The sequence below is a fragment of the Pecten maximus genome, chromosome 6, assembly GCF_902652985.1.
Source record: "Pecten maximus chromosome 6, xPecMax1.1, whole genome shotgun sequence".
Taxonomy (NCBI): Eukaryota; Metazoa; Mollusca; class Bivalvia; order Pectinida; family Pectinidae; genus Pecten; species Pecten maximus.
In genome coordinates this window covers 18,909,850-18,931,186 of record NC_047020.1, presented here as the reverse complement: position 1 = coordinate 18,931,186, position 21,337 = coordinate 18,909,850, and the positions used below count along the sequence as shown (strand labels likewise).

General features: G+C 35.0%; 1 protein-coding gene across 2 annotated transcripts in view; it reads right to left on the bottom strand.

The window, feature by feature from the left end:
* Positions 1-596: 596 nt before the first annotated feature.
* LOC117329146 (major facilitator superfamily domain-containing protein 8-like) overlaps positions 597-21,337 on the bottom strand; it is a 32,278-nt gene continuing 11,537 nt past the window's right edge. The window contains exons 1-10 of one of the 2 annotated variants that reach the window (XM_033886897.1): positions 12,586-12,753; positions 10,197-10,350; positions 8,165-8,408; positions 6,708-6,821; positions 5,604-5,798; positions 5,327-5,420; positions 4,833-4,967; positions 4,321-4,424; positions 3,588-3,868; positions 597-2,975 (exon numbers count right to left, since the gene is read on the bottom strand). In XM_033886897.1, the coding sequence (XP_033742788.1) occupies positions 2,772-2,975; positions 3,588-3,868; positions 4,321-4,424; positions 4,833-4,967; positions 5,327-5,420; positions 5,604-5,798; positions 6,708-6,821; positions 8,165-8,408; positions 10,197-10,350; positions 12,586-12,665 (1,605 nt within the window). In that variant the 5' untranslated portion in view covers positions 12,666-12,753 and the 3' untranslated portion in view covers positions 597-2,771. Of the gene's footprint in view, positions 2,976-3,587; positions 3,869-4,320; positions 4,425-4,832; positions 4,968-5,326; positions 5,421-5,603; positions 5,799-6,707; positions 6,822-8,164; positions 8,409-10,196; positions 10,351-12,585; positions 12,754-21,337 lie in introns of those variants that run through there. The other variant, XM_033886898.1, reaches the window with a different exon arrangement.

The following is a 21,337-nucleotide window of genomic DNA, read 5'->3' as shown; positions in this document are numbered from 1 at the left end:
GATATATATATTGCGCTCACATATTGGTATCGCCTAATATCCTATGGAAAGCGCAGTCAGATGCATAAAGAATTGCGAGAAGGATACGCCATTATATTGGTCAAATACTGTTGGTACTGCTTCAGCATTTTCTGCGTTTTAAATAGCAATGTTAGGAATTTTTAACATAATCTCCACGATGAAACACTTCATTTTGATCAAACGTTATTGCTTTCCCGTTGTCAGTGAAATGTGACCGGGTGGGGTGTCCTGCTGGGCGTCGTCGGCAGTATGCTGCAGTGACTATCACAAGGAGACTTTACACGAACATACCGCAGCCTCCCAAAACACATACGCACTCACTACACGCATACATGTCGCAAGCACGGGAGGCCGTCTTTAAATAAACTTAGCTGTTGATAGTACGTTAAACACATAAAAGAACGAAAGCTTTTCTTAAACAATACCCCTTCCAAACAATGTTGTAAACCATATTTTAAAAGGATTATTTCTTCCCTTTCAGGATCTATAACTCACTTCCGTTCTGTGGTATTGTCATACTCGTGGGATTCAGCCAAAGACTTTCATACCGTATTTGATTACAAAACAACACAAACCTCAATATATTCATATTTAATGCCATGTGATCATTTGTATATACCTGACAAAATACCAAGTATCAATGCTTGGAAATTGAGGTCGATATAGGACATCGCAAAATTAACTGATTCGTTTTAATCAGCACAATTGGTTGACTAGATATTCTAGAGATGAACGCTCTCTACAAATATAAAATATGGATATTCCCTGTCATTATTCATTCATAATACACCAAAGTATTTTAAAATACATTGATTATAAATGAAAATATATAATCACATCATAATGGTAACACAAAGAGAAAAAATAAATAAAAGTGACCATATACTTTAGTCAAAAAATAGCATAAAACTACAGGGGAAACATAATATCTATCACAACATATCACAAGTTCGTTCGTCAACATTTCTTTTTGAAATTGAAAAACTTGCGCAGCTTTGTAACCAGAACCTGATTAATTTTCAATATTACAAACGCTTGTAAAAGAGCAAAGAATTTCATATGAAGCAAATCTGAAATCAACCCCTTTGTTTGAAATATTGGGAAAACTGTAAAAATCCATATTGTTTAAAACTTCGAAGACTATATATTTTTTGTGATAAAGATTGTCTTTCTTATCAAAAACATTCGTAGATTTAAACAAATATATAATTGGTATACCTCTTGCAAATGAGTTAGTATACCCATGAAATGATACATTTACTTAAGACTGAAAAATAAGAAACTTCAACTATTCAAAGCTTAAGTAGATATTTAAATTTTATTTGTTTGTTTACTATTTCATTACCTACATAATGTACATATCATTTTCAATACATCTCATAATCAAAACCCGAGACGATTCCTATGACATACCTTAGAGTCTAGCTCGAGAGAGAAGATATCTTTAAAGAACTTATAATTTTGTTTAAAAAGTATAAGTTTAACTTTAACCAAACGTGGTACATGTAAGTAGACGCCTCAACCCAACATTCTTTTAAGGAAAGTAAAGAATTTTTAGTCCTATGACTCTGGCAATTAGGGATGATTGGTACCCAACAAAAATATGTTATTTCAACCAAATTCGGAATATTGTTGCATTGTAGTATCGACATCCCAACACACCCAATACATTAAAAGAATTCAATTTTTGTTGCTGTATATTTTGATGATCAGATGTATTTTCTTCTCACGTTTCAGGAAGTGTAATTTATTTTCGGGACGAACATGACAACAGTTTTGAGAATTAAAGAGTTTGCGAAATTTGTTATTTGTTTTGAAATAAATCATTATTTATACATATCTGTATATACAGGGTGCTTCCTTAATATCAAATACAGATTTTTTTGTTGCTTTTGTTTAGTGAATTTTGGAGTTAGCTTAAACTTTACTGATGAAGCGGCGAGATGCATAATTACATGTAATTCTTGTTAGCATTGGTGTATAATTTAGAAAACAAATCACGAAATTTTCATTATAAACTACAAATACCTCGTTCAGTAGATAACTTCTCATTTCTGATACGAAATTATTGCGAATCCAAATATAACACTGATAACATGAAACGCATAACGTGCTATATTCAAGAACTCCAGCTGTGGTTATGATATAAATAGTAGAGTATTAATTCAAAAATAATATAGTATGAACATGTTGACACTTGATGAGGAATTCCGTCAGACCATAAACTGTTAACAAAAAGGAAAAGAGCTGATATATGAAAAGTTGTAGATATTTGAATTTCTAAGAACAAAGATCAGTTTTGTAAATCAATAATCTATTGGTCTATTTATTTATTAACTAAGTATAGCTGGTGAAAATAATCGAAGAACGAATTCATTTGAAAGGAGAACGTTATAATAGAGTAAAAATCATGCTTGCGAGAGTTCGCCTCTTTGAAGATCGTATCTATATAATAACTTTAATGATTAAGCTTCGTGTCATTGTTTTATATCATTTATTTTCATATAACTGTAATAGAGATAAAAGTCTAAAACGAATTCCTGTTTTCAAAGATTATCTCCTCTAGGAGATTTGGTTTTGACATCTTCGGGTGTAAATCAATATAGACAAAGACTCGAACGACACAGAAGACTTACACAATGAAGTGGGACTGCACACAGAGTTACGACAGATCACTAATATCGCAAAATAAATAGTTCGTGTGTTGTAGTTGGGGACATATACGAGTGGATTTCTGTGATATAACATTTTTATATGTTATTTTCTCTTTGATATCTGAATGGTATAAGTTTTTTGAATACTGATATGCATCCACATAAAGACACGAATACTATCCCACACGTTGCAGAGAACGTTACTCTGGGTCCATAAGCGTTGTACACCTGACTTACAAACACTGGTCCTAGGGTTCGTGCCAGGCTTCCAGAACCTGTGAGTAGTCCCATCATCACTCCCTGTAACACAATACCATGTTTGGTGACAACGGATTGTACCAAAGACACACAAGTAAATGTATACTAAACCACGCAGCCGTCTCGTCAGTGGTGTTTATGGACAAAAATGATCATTAAACGCGAGCCTGACATAATTTCTGTTATAGAAGGGGTATACATTAAGCACATTTATGTCGTGTGCAAGAATTGCATGGGGCTACAAAGGTTCAGAATATTCTAAACACTATTTTAACAAAATTTTGGACCCATATTACGTCAGACGTGGAATCCTGCTTATTAACCGATTAATGTATCGCACAACATTTACTACATAGCACTGGCTGTTATCATATAGTTTCAACTTGACCTGTTACCGATATCTATTAACATTTTATTAGGCTGTAATCTACTAAACACCGCCTAAGGTGTTTTCTACTTAATTACAATAGGTCTTCGGCAAATGCATCATCGACTCAAGGTATCCTTAACACAAATATAATGATATTATTTGTTGTTTATCTACTTAACAACTTATAACTGTTTCTATTATGACTGTATGTGATCTGTTGTAATTTTATCTATACAAAGGGTCGTTTAATTAACACGGAAGTTGTATATATGTATTTTTCCTACCTGTGGTTTTGGTCCCAGAACTTTTGAGAAGATGGTGTAGATCATAAGGTTGCAGATCGGGTAACCAATGACAATCATGAGTGTGCCAACAAGGAACTGTGGTAACGGGATACGTGGTGTGTAAGCACACCACTTGTAGGAGTGTGGACAGCCTCTCTTCTCAGGCTCATCGCCTGTCGAACTGTTATGGCTTGCGGTGGTCATGAAAGGTGTTGACCAATCTGTCGAACCTGTTGGGTTTGGCGCAATGGTTGAGGGGGGTAATGCCGCAGGCAATATGTCTGTAAGAAATATAATGTGTTATAATATTTGGTAATCAATTACCCTAATATGCAAACATCGATATAACATCATAATGTCTTGGTATAATACCAGTATTCGTTCGATGTCATTGATATGGCCAATATACAAAGAACACTTCTCATTTTTTTTTAACTTTAGTTGACTTAAACATACTGTTTATGGTTTTGATATGAACGTACAATTGCCGGCATGTAATTGAACACATTCAGTTATTACCTATTTCCTGACCCGGATCGACCGACTTTAACTATGGATATATCTATTCCTCAAACAGCTATTCATCAGTGGTTTATGAAATACCGTTTAGCATGAAATGAGAGTTCCAGAAAAAAAATGTTAACATTTTTCCCTATTCAAATACACGCTGTTTTTTCTGGATCGTTTTGCTGGTAATAACCAAGGAAGAATATTTTAAGATAAGTATTGATACCTTGGTCCTGATAATCAGGGAACTCGTTTCCCCAAGGCAGGTAGATGAAGAAGCCAACCAAACAGAAAAGAAATCCAGCCAGCAGGATGTAGCGCTCGTTGATCCTGAAAAGACACGACACCGATTTATTATCTGTCTGATTTGGATTGTTTTGTTATCTTGTTTGTCTTACTATTGCAGAAACCATTAATGAAATATGAAGATCACTTTGAAACATGGCTTCTTAAAATGAATTTATAATCATTTACGGCGATAACAAACAAACTGCCATACTTATATCAAAAGGTTTTATAGTTCGACTCAATACTCGGACAGCGAAATGTCATAGTATTGGGCGTGTAGTAAACCGAGATGAATGGGTATTGAGTACTTTCGAGGCCACAATGGTCAAATATGTACCGACTTCCACTTATCTCAACGACGCGAATACTAGTCTTAAACCTATGGAGTCCAAACAAACTATGAACAGTACGTAATATTAGAAATCAAACATTTGGAAGTTTTTTTTTCACCTTTTCACTATTATTTTAACGACAACAAAGACGAAGACAGCGACAACTGCCCCGACAGCTAGGATAATCCCAGTATACAGCGTAGCTTCACTCTTTGTCCAGGAAAACATGTCCATAGTCAGTGGAGTGGCGATGCTGTTAACAAAACCAAAATTCAAATCTGCAACGGTGTTGTAAAATGTATGGAAAATTAAATTAGATCAATCACATCATTTCAATATTGGAAAAACCCAAACAACTGTCATGATATTAGGGCACTGAAAACAAAAACAGAAAAGTGAAACCGACTGCAAGATATGAATGAAGCCATTAGACATTTTGAATAGGTTTAAATGACGATACATACTATAAAATTGTGTCTAAATAATATAATACACGATGTACACATTAAAAATTGTCACTTTTTAATTGAACAATTTAACAATCAAATACATTTAGAATTTCTAACGAGTGATGAAGACCTTTTTACCTTGCGCTGATGTTTTCATACTTACGTTTCAAACACAGTAAAGAGGAATAAAACAAAAAAGAAAAGGATGAGTGATGCGCTGACTGCAATACGATCTGGTGTGTAGTCAGGTAGTCGCTCTGTGTAAACAAGAGTAAAGTTGTAGCGACATAAACACTGCTTTGGGCCACACTTAATACTTTATTATTACAGATTTTCATATAAGATATTAATTCAGAAAATATATCATATTCTGACAATACTTGCTTAAGGTGTAAAGACACCAGAATCTGGTATCTAGTATGTGTTTATGATCAACATACCTTCCGATTGGATATTGTAGTTTATATCTTCATCGTTGTCAACCTTGTGTTCTTGAAAAACGACCACCAGCAGGATGATGTTGACGATACCGACAATAGCGCTAAGCCAGGCAGGCATGGTGTAAAGATCGAGATGGAACGCATCTACGTGGATAGGCCCAGGCCACCCTACAGGCACCATGGCTGTCTGGATAGCTGAACAAATAAACAATAAATATACAAAATGTCAATGACAAGCAAAAATTACAAGTGCAATCAATGATTGCGAAAGCTCACCGGTAGCAGCAATCACACTATGCACTCAGTCTTTATGTATGTATAAGCATATCATTTTGAAAGTGTACGTCACATAATATCGCTCCTAAACCTCTAATACATGAATAAAACTTTAAAGAGGATTTTGGTGCTAAAAAAGTTAGTCCACAAAATGGTAAAATGCGAAAAAAATCACAAATTTTGTCTGCATGATTTTACTTACAAGCTTTCCAAAAACTTACCCCAAAAACTTTAAAGTGGGGTGGGACGCCGACGCCGACGCGGACGCCGGGGGAACAGCATTAGCTCACGGTTACTCGTAACCGGTGAGCTAAAACGTAAACGGTTCAAAAGAAACTATCCTTTTAGGTTATGAATATCATTCTATTCATCGTTATCTTTTAGTAAGCGTTCGAGTCATTACATGTACAATAGTTACAAATAAACTGATAATAAGGATCTATTGTTTTTGTTGGTGTTCTTATTCTTTTTCTTCTTGTATATTTTAGGACTACATAATCTTCTGATTAAAAGCAGCTTTGTTCATAATCTGTCAAACACAAATGTACAAAGTAGGTCATGATAGGAAAGCCGCATGTGTGTGGCTATCAAGTTTATAAAAACAATTACTTTGACCAACATTCAAGGTCACGGAAGTCAAACTAACGAAAATCCTCCGGCAAATTCAGTAACCATGAAACCAAAAGCATGATATTGGGCCTCTAGCATGTTAGGATGAATGTTTACAAAATTGAAATATTCGATTGATTAGTGAGAAACATGTGCTAAATTGATTAGAACAAATATAGTTATTTGAAAGTATCTTCATTTTACTTCTGATACACTCACCTGGTCCAAATATGAAGCCCACAGCCTGACAGGCACTCATACTAGCCATGGCCCCGGTCCTTTCTCGTGTGGTGGTAGCTCCAGACACATAGGATCGTACTACAGCTACATTACCTGAAAATTGACCCACAGGTAGTCACTTTACAGTGAAAGGGAGAGTGATATTACGGTTTTGATGCTTCATTACGTAATACTACATGTTATCCTATGTGCATTTTAGTTCTGGTATTTACGAAATCTTAGATTGTTAATGTCATAAAATGATATATTTTCTGAAGTTTAGCAAACATGTGCAGAATTAGAATAGAATCGGATAATTGCCCGCCTTTTCTCGATAGTTGATGTCATTCTATATATTGATAAAGCAATGCATGTCCCCTATCAGCCCCTGCTAAAATATTAACAGTGACCTGGGCAGGGTGCCCAACTACATTTTGTACAATATATGGCGTAACGTACATATGCACAAGACGGACGGAGAGGAAACATATAGTTCAGTCCCTATAAACCTTCATCCTTATATTTGATGTATCCTCGAAGATCTTTCTTTCTATCACAATAGTGTTATTCATTTCCCAAGGCATGAAATAATGATTCAAACTGATGACTGACCTTCAATTAATACCACACGCGGAATAATCTATAGATGCATTTTGATTGGTTGATACGTTGACGACCTTTGACCGGGACTATTTTTTTAATCACGTGGTTCAATGCAATTTGATTGGCTAACGCTTGAGGACAGCTTCACGTAGTCGCACTTGTTTTTTGTCATATTTAAAAATATAAAGAGAGAAATTTATATTGATTTATTACTTGAAAAATAATAAAATTGCTTTTTATTTGTTATAATTTGTTATAATTGTAATATTTCCATACATTTCCGAAATAGTCAGTTCTGCCGTTAATCAGCGGCATTTCCCTTAAGGCCAACTCCTTATACCCCACCTGATATTGTGAAAAGAACACACATTGACACAAACAGGTCAATTCATCCTCAGAATAGCTTTTCTATTGTGGTAGAAATAGGTCATACAAACTCGTGGTTGTTGTATATAGAATTTTTTCACTATCGTTAGTTATTTTTCCAAAGTTACACAAAGCGAGAGTTTTGTGTAACTTTGGAAGAAACAGCTTACTCTAGTGAAGGTAATACCATAAACAACACAGAGCTGTGTTACCTGTATTTGTTCACTTATCAACCCCTCGAAAATAAATATCACATTCTTGAGTAGATAAATCATCGTATTCACCTGAAAACAGGTCGATAATTTTATAAAGTACATGGTGTTCTGCTGATGTATATAAAAAGCGACCGGTGGCACAATAGTTCATTCTTATTTAAAATGCATATAAAACAATCTGCATCGTTTGTGTAAATATATGTAAATATATATGCCTCAACAATACTACATACTGAAGTAGAATGGTGTGTATAGTACATATAATTTTAATACCTGCGCCGAAGCCAATGAATGTCCTGGACAGTAGAAGGGCTATACTTTTGTGTGATCGTAGACTTTCCAGATAAGCATACAGGACAGTCGCTATTATATTGATGATAAGGGAGACAACCAATGGTTCTCGGCTCCTTTTTCGTTTATTAGCCCAAAAACCAAAGAAAGGAGATGCTAATAGCTGTCCCAAACTGTATGATGCCACTACCCAGCCTAAGAAGTCAGTAGTTGCAGACGGGTCTAACTGTAATTAAAAAGGGATGGATACTTTGACTTATACTCGTAAAGATCATTTGTGGTTTCAAAATCATATACCAGTTTAAACTGACAAATATACATTGATACAGAGTACCATCCGTTAAATATAGAAGTATTCAAAAACACGTATGAGGTAAAAAAAAAAACCTGTCTATTGGCAAATCTACGTGTATACATATGGATGGCATACATAGGAGAAGAAAGCATATAGAGGACAAGCTAGTGCAAAAACATAATGCTATATCGTTAATTTGTAAACGTCATGGATTTGTTTATAATAGCCAGAATCTTATATAACTGACAGACATATCAATTGTATTCAGGAACGTTTTCTTCGGTCTGGTAATGTTAGTATAATAGAAGTTATATGACACAACCAGTATGATATTTAGGAGTGAGACGTTTTGATGACTACACTGTCAGCTTCATCAGACTAACGACCGATTTGAAGCGTACTACCCTTGTCTTATGTAGTTATACTCTTAAATATCATATTGGTTGTGGCATATAACTTCTATCATAATATCAATTGTAAATAGGGATTCGTGAACCATCCATATTATGACGTTATAGAGTCGGTCAGTCAGTCGCTCTATATTGCCTAATCTACAGTTCGTCTTTTATTTCAATAATTGTCCTGTGTATGGCCTTGATTAACCTTTTTAAAAGTGACATACTCTATGTTCACCCTATAGCGCTTTATATAGTTGGCAGGGATGCCCCGCAACAAATTCCATATTCTGCCACTCTATATGTAGTCTATACGTTTTGCATATGCTATCAATGCGACCCGATATCTAAATTGGTACATTATATATATTATTCACATTGTTTACCATTATATTCAAATGGGTCTCGCCCTGGTGTTCATAGGCGTTTCACTTTTTGTTTACCCGATACCTATTAAAGGTAACATTGCTGTCTACATAGGTAACAATGTATCTCAATATGCCGTCCACGCTGTCCTATATCTGGTAGTCCATGCATCCATAGTTACAACTGATATGTCTGTCGATAGCAATGTAGAGTTGTTAAATGTATCATGTTTAACATTTTGCGATTTTCTGTTTTTAACTTCTATTTGTTAGGACCCAGTACCTATGTTGGACCATAACGTCGTTTTTACTTACTAGACACTATAAATATTAGGTTTACAACTTCTATTTGTTAGGACCCAGTACCTATGTTGGACCATAACGTCGTTTTTACTTACTAGACACTATAAATATTAGGTTTACAACTTCTATTTGTTAGGACCCAGTACCTATGTTGGACCAAAACGTCGTTTTTACTTACTAGACACTATAAATATTAGGTTTACAACTTCTATTTGTTAGGACCCAGTACCTATGTTGGACCAAAACGTCGTTTTTACTTACTAGACACTATAAATATTAGGTTTACAACTTCTGTTTGTTAGGACCCAGTACCTATGTTGGACCATAACGTCGTTTTTACTTACTAGACACTATAAATATTAGGTTTAGCCGCCAACTCATATGATTTGGTCGGAGGCAGCATTATTTCATATGACATGCAGGGAGTGGAATGTGTAGTGGTATGTGTAACCTAGATTCTATGTCCAAGTTCTGAATTACATTCACGAGGCATTATTGAATTTTGCGAATTTGGATGCATTCATGAATTAAGTGAAATTAAAACCCTTGCGTACATTAGCCACTATACAGTATAGGATCCTGACTATGACACACTTCGAGACATATCAGCAGCTAGCAATGTTATCTAAATAAAAACACGACGAAAACATACTTACCAGCTGAAGATAGGGCCATAACGATGACATACATATAGAAAACGAGACACTACTGAGGAACATAGTGAGGTACATGACCCGGATTGATCGCCATCTACTCTTGTATACATTTGGAGGTTCCAATATTGTACTAGGTACACCGACAGTTCCGGGACTGAAACAATATAAGGTATAAATAATATCAACACAGCCTTCAAAAAGAGACAAAATGTACACAGTCATCAAAACAGGATAGTATTTCAGAGAGAGACAATATATACACAGTCATCAAAACGGAATAATATTTCAGAGAGAGACAATATATACACAGTCAGCAAAACAGAATTTTATTTCAAGGAGAGACAATATATACACAGTCATCAAAACGGAATACTATTTCAGAGAGAGACAAAATATACACAGTCATCAAAACAGGATTATATTTCAAGGAGAGACAATATATACACAGTCATCAAAACATGATTATATTTCAGAGAGAAACAATATATACAAAGTCATCAAAACGGAATACTATTTCAGAGAGAGACAATATATACAAAGTCATCAAAACGGAATACTATTTCAGAGAGAGACAATATATACACAGTCATCAAAACGGAATACTATTTCAGAGAGAGAAAAAATATACACAGTCATCAAAACGGAATACTATTTCAGAGAGAGACAATATATACACAGTCATCAAAACGGGATACTATTTCAGAGAGAGACAATATATACACAATCATCAAAACGGAATACTATTTCAGGGAGAGACAATATATACACAGTCATCAAAACAGGATTATATTTCAGAGAGAAACAATATATACACAATCATCAAAACGGGATAATATTAGAGAGAGAGACAATATATACACAGTCATCAAAACGGAATACTATTTCAGGGAGAGACAATATATACACAATCATCAAAACGGAATACTATTTCAGAGAGAGACAATATATACACAATAATCAAAACGGAATACTATTTCAGAGAGACAATATATACACAATCATCAAAACGGAATTATATTTCAGAGAGAGACAATATATACACAATCATCAAAACGGAATACTATTTCAGGGAGAGACAATATATACACAGTTATCAACAAATAATTCAATTTCTTTGGGCTTTTTTTTAATATAAGCCTCTTTCCGTCGTGACGTCACAGGGCATGTGAAGCCATTCCTACATGCTTCACAATTGGCACAATTGGTAATGTACTCCATACAATGAAGAAGGTCACCGCCGGGCTCAGACAAGGACACCATATAACAGCTAGATAAATATCACAGCACAAACTAAAGTCAGAAACCAGAGAGGCGACTATACTCTTCCCCTTTAGTCACATCAGTTATCGGTATCCAAAGGCTAAAGCTATTCCACCACTGCTCACTTGAATAACGTCAGTGCAAGGATTTTTCATGTCCACAAGTCCATGTAGTATACTTTACTATATCCATTGCTGTACATATCATGTGACCGATTAACCCAGTGTCTTCCAGAACCACAGTTTTCTGTTATTGTTTATTCATACTGTATTCCTATACCCAGTGTATTAGTTCAATGTTTCAGTTACCGGTAGTTTGATCAATGGTTCCGACAGCCATGTTTCAGTGTTGGTCATATCGCATTCACATAGCTATCGACACAATTGACCAGACTCCACACTAAACAATCACTGTACAATTTTTAATTCATATCTAAATACTAATAAAACATTAACTACTTTACGTTTCTGCTCACTTATATGATAGACTTTATATATCGCATAAACAATCAAACTCAGTATAACAAGATTTTATTTTATTATCTGTTAATTTATAATTTAAATCTGTATTATGGATATATCCATCGATTCTATTTTTACTTATATTTAAAGAATTGTAAAAAATTTCATAGAAATTGTATATAGTTCTTAGAACGACGCTAGGTTCCAATACTACATTTCCTGTTTCATCTCTAATGCTTCAAATCACACTTTTAGATTGTCTCTGTTTTTCAAGGCCCAGAAAATATCTAGTGTTTTGTTGGTTTTTTTTTCTTTTTTTGCACTGTTCTAACCATTTTTCTCGCGCCCTTATTTGTGCCCATCGTGCCCTAACCTCATACAATAGTTCTAGAAGAAATCATTTCAAAATATGTAAGAGCGAACTACGTGGGTTTTCTCCGGAAACTCCATCTTCCTTATACAGTAACCCCCAATCCGCTTCCATCCGGGGCAAACAAGAGTGATTAATAAAAGTTGATATTAAAATAAGTTTACAATAGAGAAAAATACACTTAATTCAGGAGACTAAACGGACAGGCAACAATAGAGCTTTGCTAAATGATACATCATAGCAGAATAATCAATACCAAATATATGCTTGCAACAAGATAAATTGTATGTACACTCACATTTTTTTCTGACCGAGTTGAAGTTTTTTCACATCAAGCAGTTGAATTGGTCCCTTTTCCGGTATTGCGAATTTTGTCATGATGAAAACTGAGGAATTTTGAGTTTACGAAAAATCCTTCAAGTGTCTGATAAATGTAGCACTGATATGGACACCAACACTAGAAAGAACCGTGAGTATCACATTAGTATGTGCACCATCACTGGTTATATATCGCCCGAAGACAGATTATTTTAATGGCTAGTGTGTGGGTAGTCAACCTTTACAATTATATCGCTATCATATTTGCCCACATTCTAAAATCCTATTATGAGGGGAGTTTTGTGTCAAGACGTATAGTCTATTTCAAAGTAGCTAACCTACAACCTGTGTTTTTCACCGTTATATTATGATGGTAACTTAAACCTATATTTTTTTCATACTAATTGGATTTGACTTTTTAAAAAGTAATTGATTAAATCAAAGATTTTTTCAAGAGGCATTCCTTCGTTCTGACATCAGAAACATGCACAATTTCTATTGATGAAATCTATGTCCGAACGATGAATATATGAGTGTTGTGCCTACATGTAATGAAATTACACCGAAAAGTACAGGAAAAACTCGTATTGAAGACAAATACCTACGTCTTTGCGGTAATTAAGAATTAAGAGTTTTCGGGACTTAATACTCGAAGAGTTGGTTTATCTTGAGAGTAAAACTGCCTGATAAATACAAAGATTATAACTTTTACTACTTGAAAAAAAAAACATATTATGATCCAAGCTGATGATGCCCGCAACCGTGTTTGTAGATTACCAGACAGCTGTCCCCAACGCCATTCGTCAGGTTTTCCAAGGGGTCGCAGTAAAGGGATGTTTTTAAACTTCACACAATGTATATGGAGAAAGGCTCAACAGACAGGTTTACAGCTGACAATTCTATCAACAGACTGGTACGCCTGACCGCTGTATTACCCTTGTTACCAATGGAGAGTGTAGAGGACGTGTGGTTCAACGCCATAGAAGAACTAGAGGATGCTGACATTCCCGTGAACACCTACCCTTCACAAACTAGGTAGGTCGTGTCACAACGAGGGAGACAGACAGACTTGGAACCACTACTTCGACAGAGTGACGTCGCACCACCAACGACCTGGAAGCCTGGCACAGAAAACTGAAGAAGAAAGTTGGCCACTCCAATCCCAACATCTTCACCATCATCAGTCTTTCAGGAGATCCAGGAGAGCAACGAGATCAACAGGAAACAGAAGGACCAGGAGAACCAACCAGATAACACAACAAGAGATACCGGAACATCGACCACCGCCTCGCCCAACTCAAGGAACGCTTGCAGCATCACACCCTCTTTACTTTGAGTAAAGATGAATATCTGTGTATAACTGTAATGCCATTATTGATAATGTTATAAACTGTACGACCAATTTAAGATGTTGTATAAATGTGGATATTTTTTTATATAATATTTTTTGTAAATTGAAATGTTATGTTTTGCAAATGTAGGTGTATCCTTATGTTTTCATGTTTAATTTCAACTACATGTACATGTAATATTAGTGCTTTCTTTTCCAATGTTGCATGCTGACAGAAATGTATATAAGTAATTATTTCTTAGTGATATATGTTGGTGACTGAAATGTATTGTCTATATGTTGTTTTTGTTTTGTTTGTTTTTTTGTGTTGAATTTCAAGTACATGTACATATAAATTACTGAAATGTATGTTTTATGAATAATGATTATATTTATTAAGGTTTTTAACAGAGAATTGCTTCCCAAATTTTCATAGGTAACAGGTACATATATATATATATATAATACAATAACACAAATGACGAAGGAAGACAATTTTTTGACTCGTGCCCAGACCGGGCCTCGAACTCACGATCTATGGCACCCAATCGCTTAGCCAGAAATACCCGCAGCTTACTTAAAAAGAACGTTTCAATGGCACAGTAATGGTCGGCCCGATACCTTGACATGATCACTGTGGAAGTCGTCTATTAGATGATATGAATACCTAGATCGCAATGTATCATATATTATAAATATTTCTCTCGCTACAACTACGACAGGAAATTCAAATCTATATCTTCGGATCACCAACACATAGTGCATATAATACATTGTGCTAATAAATAGATCTACATGTATAACATAGTAACACAAATGACGAAGGAAGACAACTTTTTGACTCGTGCCCTGATCAGGTCTCGAACCCACAATTTACGTTATCCATATATATAATAATAATTAAATAAGTATTTATATAATAATCCGAATTTTTATGTTAATGACCGTAGCGACTAAACAACAACTGTTATACATTACTGAATACATTATGACAAAATTAGATGATCTGACCACACGGGAACCGTGTACGATGTTTACTTGCCGAAATATACGCATTTTAATTCCAATCCAAACCGCCTCACAGCTTCGGGTCGCCATCTTTGCTCAAATCAAAACATCTGTGCGTTTGAAAGAGTCAGTACTGCAAAGCTTCTGAATGATCTTGTGTTACAAATTTGAAGATTATGATAGAAACGAAATATGGATTTTAAAATAATTTGATTTAAATTACTTATGCATTAGGTTAGGGAATCGTAGCAATTATTTACAATGCACTCTAACGTTGTACTCAATACTGATCACAATGTTTTTATTTAGACATTTTCTATATCTTTCGCTTCATATCATTTTAAGAATTGATTTCGATTTGATGACGTAACATTAAGTCTACAGGCTATAGAATCAGGCATCTATAGTCGATAAATGGAGGTTTGGAGTGGATAACACTTCGGTCCATTAGCTGTATGATATTTCGTGGCGTCGGTTATTAGAACGTGACACGGAAAGCACAACGATAATAAAAACAGAAGATCATTGAACATTCCCGGATTATTTTCGCAATTTTTGAGACACCAATGTGCTAAAATACAACGGAAAGTAACACAGATTTAATTCATAGCTATCGTATCGTAACCTATGTAGTTGGACTAGACCTACTTTCGTTTTACAGTATACGGATATGGTCATAAAAATAATTCATATTCTGAACCATAGTCGATCTAATTACTTAATTGCGGGATATTTCTATCAAGTATATTTGTACTTCTCATGTACAGGGTGCATCTTTGCTTAAAATTGACTGGTCTGCAGGTCTGATCTGACTCTCCCAGCTGACCCTGACCACAGGGCCACGTTAATATCGTATCCTTTTGTAAACACCTCATAATAAATGTATCAACGGCAGAATCGTCTGGATTACAATTTTTACCGTTTAAATACTTAAATATATAAATACTTATTACCGGTAAGCTTGTAATTAAATAAGTATTTATATAATAATCCGAATTTTTATGTTAATAACCGTAGCGACTAAACAACAACTGTTCTGAATACATAATGAAAAAATTAGATGATCTGACCACACGGGGACATTGTACGATGTTTACTTGCCGAAATATACGCATTTTAATTCCAATCCAAACCGCCACACAGCTTCAGGTCGCCATCAGGTTCAGGTTCTTTGGTAGATTCCCTCGTTGACTTTGCGAGGCACCACTACAGCTTATGTAGCGTATGTAATTGAAGGTAGTTAAAGGTCTATACAGGTATGTACACTTCCGGACTTATTTACACTGGATTAAAAAATAATGATAAAATTGTTCAGTATCTCTCTTAAGAGTGGCGTGATCATTTTAAGCGATAATAGCAAATGATTAACAGTCAGGGGCTGGGAGTACTCCTATTACATAAGAGGCCGCTGGTCGGCTCTTTTTCTATCGGATATTATTTTGCCGACTGCGACCTCTTATTTCCGAAGCACTAATTCTTTGATGCAGTAACTAAATATGCTTGAAAAAAACTCTTAAGAGGTTGACAGGTCATTACAACGATGTCTACGTATCATGTATGCAATATTTATCCCATATGTATGTCACAGACACAAATATATAGTATAATACGGTGTATAACACACAAAATACATGCCCATGTCGTTGTAGCACTTTTCTAGTCGTTTTTAAAAATGGCTGCCTAAAGGTTGATACAAAATAGGTGTCGTTATTTCAAACGGAACGAAATGATACGGACTTTGTTGTATTCCGCTTGTAGGACAGAGGTTGTAATCCATTTTTGTATTAACCGGCAAATCACGTGGTATTTATACTATCACTACCGACAGTATTGTCTGCTTTAGCTCTGCTCCGCTTCGGAAGAAGAAAACTTCATAATTTGTGTTTTTTACGAAATTATTCTCATTTAATCATTCGAATATGGAAAGAAATATATATTGGACCCTGTGGATCATTTAAATGTAAGTTGACACGCTATATTTTTTCAATATACGAACTTTGAAAATTTTATCGTCAGCATCGGGAAAATCAGCTATGGGCAGTTAGAGGTTACACGGCGCCTGTCAAAAGTATCTCGCCGTGCAAAACCTCTAACATTGTTGGAGTAGGGCTGGGAGGTCTGCCTTTCTCCTCTATATCTAATTCACTGAGCATCTTCAGACGTTTTAGATGGATTTCTTGCAGGAATTCCCTGCTGTACAGTTCAATTTTGTGGATCTCATCTTCATTGAAAGTGTATACATCGCTGATCACGGGATGTGTACAGTCAAGCATCAAATGGGTCAAGTAGGTTGGATTTGACATGAGCTCTGTATATCGTCTGATTGCCGGAATACTGCTTAGACGAGTGTGTAGGCGTAGTCTGATACTATGGAGAGATTTACATTCAGCAATAAAGTGTTGTCTGTCCTCTGCTCCTGTTTTACATAATCTACATTCTTTGCTCAAATCAAACCATCTGTGCGTTTGAAAGAGTCAGTACTGCAAAGCTTCTAAACGATCTTGTGATGAAAATTTTAAAATTATAATAGAAACGAAATATGGATTTTAAAATAATTTGATTTCAATTACTTATGCTTTAGGTTAGCAAATCGCTGCATTTGTTTACAGTGAAAATTTAATGTTGCACTAAATTCTGATCAAAATATTTTTATTTTGACATTTTTTATTTCTTTCACTTCATTTCATTTAGAGTGTTAATTTAGATTTCCCAATAAATTCGCGGGAAATGAATTTCATGACGTAACCGGAAGCCCACATGCTATTAGAACGTGACCCGGAAAACATGCATGGCGATAATAAAAACAGACGATCATTGAACATTATACCGGCTTATTTTCTCATTTTTTGAGACACCAATGTGCTAAAATACAACGGAAGGTAACACTGATTTTGTTTATTGCTATCGCATCAAGTAAAATGAACAGTTATTGCGAAATAGCAGTAGTTGCCTTATCTAGTAGTTTGGCTAGAAGGTAGACCTACTTTCGTTTTACAGTTTAGCTTACAGATATGATCATATAAATAATTCATCTTCTCAACCATATTAATCTAATTACTTATCCGCTGATTTTGTCTATTAAGAATATTTGTACTTCTCATGTACAGCGCATCTTTGTTTACAATTGATCTTATGACTTGGCTGACCCTGACCACAGGGTCATGTTACTACGTATTCCTTTGTAGAAACGGCATATTCCTCTGTATTACTACAATTTTCTATCTTCTGGCAGAGACGTGTATATGCTATACACGTCTCTGCTTCTGGGACGTTGTGACTCCACCTCCCTGTATTGACTTCATACTTATGTTTACCCACAGGGACATGAGAATTAGTTACAGCAGAGACATATATACAGAGAGATAAGTAACATCGCTATTTCCCCGTACACGTAGTGGCTCCCTTTATTCGTTATTCACTCAAGCATATCCCTTATCGAGAGCGTCCTGTCTCCTATCAAACCAAGCGAGCGCAGGTAAATTGGGCTTTGCGCATGTGTGTATCGATGTATTGGAACTTATTCGACATGTTCTGGTTAATCCGCCATTACGTCAGGCCAAAACATCGTCATTTCAAATACACACAGAAAGCACATCGTTTTATTTTGGCCACTACAAAAGTTACCACATTAACCAAAAACTATCAAACTTATGGGATATAGTCTTATTGATCATGCACATTGTTGTCATTTATCCGTATTTTCGAAAATCCATTGGGCCCTATCGACATGTCCAAGTTTTGTAATTAAGCAGCCATAACGTCAGACCAAAACATCGTCAATTTTAAACGCACACAAAAAGCACATCGTTTTATTTTTGGCCACTACAAAAGTTACCACATAACCAAAAAACTATCATAACTATGGGATAGTGTGGTCATTTATCCGTAATTTCGAAAATCCTTGGGTCCTATTCGACATGTCCAAATTTGTAATTAGCCGCCATTACGTCAGGCCAAACATCGTCAATTTAAACGCACACAAAAAGCACATCGTTTTATTTTGGCCACTACAAAAGTTATCCACATTAACCAAAAACTATCATACTTATGGGATATAGGTCTTATTGATCATGCACATTGTTTGTCATTTATCCGTATTTTCGAAAATCCCTTGGGTCCTATTCGACATGTCTCAGTTTGTAATTAGACCGCCATTACGTCAGACCAAAACATAGTAAATTGAAACGCACACGAAAAGCACATCGTTTGATTTTTGGCACTACAAAATTTACCACATTAACCAAAACTACATATTTATGGGATATAGTCTTATTTGATCATGCACATTGTTGCCATTTATCCGTATTTTCTAAATCCATTGGTCCTTAGCGACATGGTCCAAGTTTTTGTAATTAAGCAGCCATTACGTCAGACCAAAACATCGTCAATTTTAAACGCACACAAAAAGCACATCGTTTTATCTAGGCCACTACAAAAGTTACCACATTAACCAAAAACAATCATACTTATGGAATGTGGTCTTGATTATCATGCATATTGTTGTCATTTATCCGTATTCTCGAAAACCCAATAGGGACTTTTCGAAAATTGGAGATTCCCGCCGATCTTTCCTGCGTTGTGCTTGACTTTCATACTCAAAATACAAACACTTGGACAGCAAATTGTGATATATTTCATATTGATGACACTTCTGCACTTTGATATTAATAAAATTAACGCACATAATTGGATCTTGGTGATGATTTCAAATAGAAATTATCGATAATTATGTGTCTGGTTTTCAAGTTTTCTCCAATGTGGCGTCTAGTGAGGACTGAACCGAGCGACCGCAAAGGATTGTGGTAAGGTCAGTATGTAAACACAAGGGCAAATAGAGAGCTGCCAATCTCTCTGTATATATGTCTCTGGTTACAGTCTACATGTATTTTGAGACGTTTTGGGGGGCTTGATTAAAATTTGGCAAAAATGACATCCCCGGTGGTCATATATACGAAAATTCGAAGCTTAAAGCGGACAAACCCTTTGACTCCAGCTCATACAATAGTAACATGTCTTTGTACTCTATGACTCATAACCTGTCACAGTTTTACTGGATATGAGTTACAGGGTAAACAGACATACATGTACATGTATCAAGTGTGTCACATGTTATGTTATAACAGGAGAAAAAGAAAAGTAAGTAGCAATTAGAGCAGGTTTCGAACACGAGACCATGCAAACTCTAGACTTACACTTTACCACTGAGCTACCTGGTCATTGGTGCACTTAATACATGTTTCAGGAGTCTGCGGTATGTGTTTGTTTGTCTCCTTGTGGTATATATTACCACCGGTAATGTGGAAAACTTTTTTTAAAAAATGAGATTGTTCCATTACTGGCAACCTATGTCTTTCCCTTGGTTGTCATTTAGATGAAGAAGATATTTATCAATTTAATCTCTTTCATTTGATCATATAAAAACAGAATATTTCCCCAAATATTAAGTGTAATCACTTTACACATACCCTGTATTACTGACCAGGATTGATGTTTAAACAGGAATGGACTACACATTCTTATAAAATATTTGCATTACCAAACACACTGAATTTTTTGGGAAAAAAAGCATGCAAGATTTTTTTTAAGAGTCAGACGGGTTAGTAGAGACAAAGTTTTTACTGTATTTGGTATATTAGCTGAAGTCATGAAAATGTGAAATTAAAAAAAAAGCAACTTTGGTTATTGATCAGAGAACTGTCAACAACAAATTTAAAAAGAATGGAATTTGGTTTTTCTCAGTCAGTTCTGAAGGCCCATGTAAACACGTTATGACGATATAGAATTAAGTTCATTTTACACAATTACCAGCTTTGATTGTTCCATCTTTTTAAATTATGTTCCTCTGTGTATAGTTTTTTTCGTTTTTGTTATTTTTTTGCAGGTTTTGTTTTTGTTTTTATACGCCTGACGAAAGACGGGATGTATTATGTTATTGTTTTATAAATCCTTGCAGAGATTTTTTAAGTCGAGTAGATATATAAAAGAATATGACTCTTGACAACTTGCATTGACTACAGTAAGAATTTAGCTTTCAAAATCCATTGCGCTCCACATTATATTGTTTGTTGACATGTTTCTGTGACATTTTCACAATTATTACATTACTTTATTAGAATACTGTGTTATTATTTCTTGAATCCACTCGAACATAGAAATATTTCCTTCATTTCACAAATCTGTAATTGAAATAATTGTAGAATATACATGTATGTGTTTGCACTAATAAGAAATATTTTTTAAACATTCATTTTAACTTATTTGGTGTGTATCAATACAAAAATACTTGTTGACATGATACTGCATTACTTTTATTCTGATTTCAATACACAGGATGTCAGATTTTATTTATCAATAGATTTGGCAACCTCACCTTCTAACAGGTCAAAGACCTTTG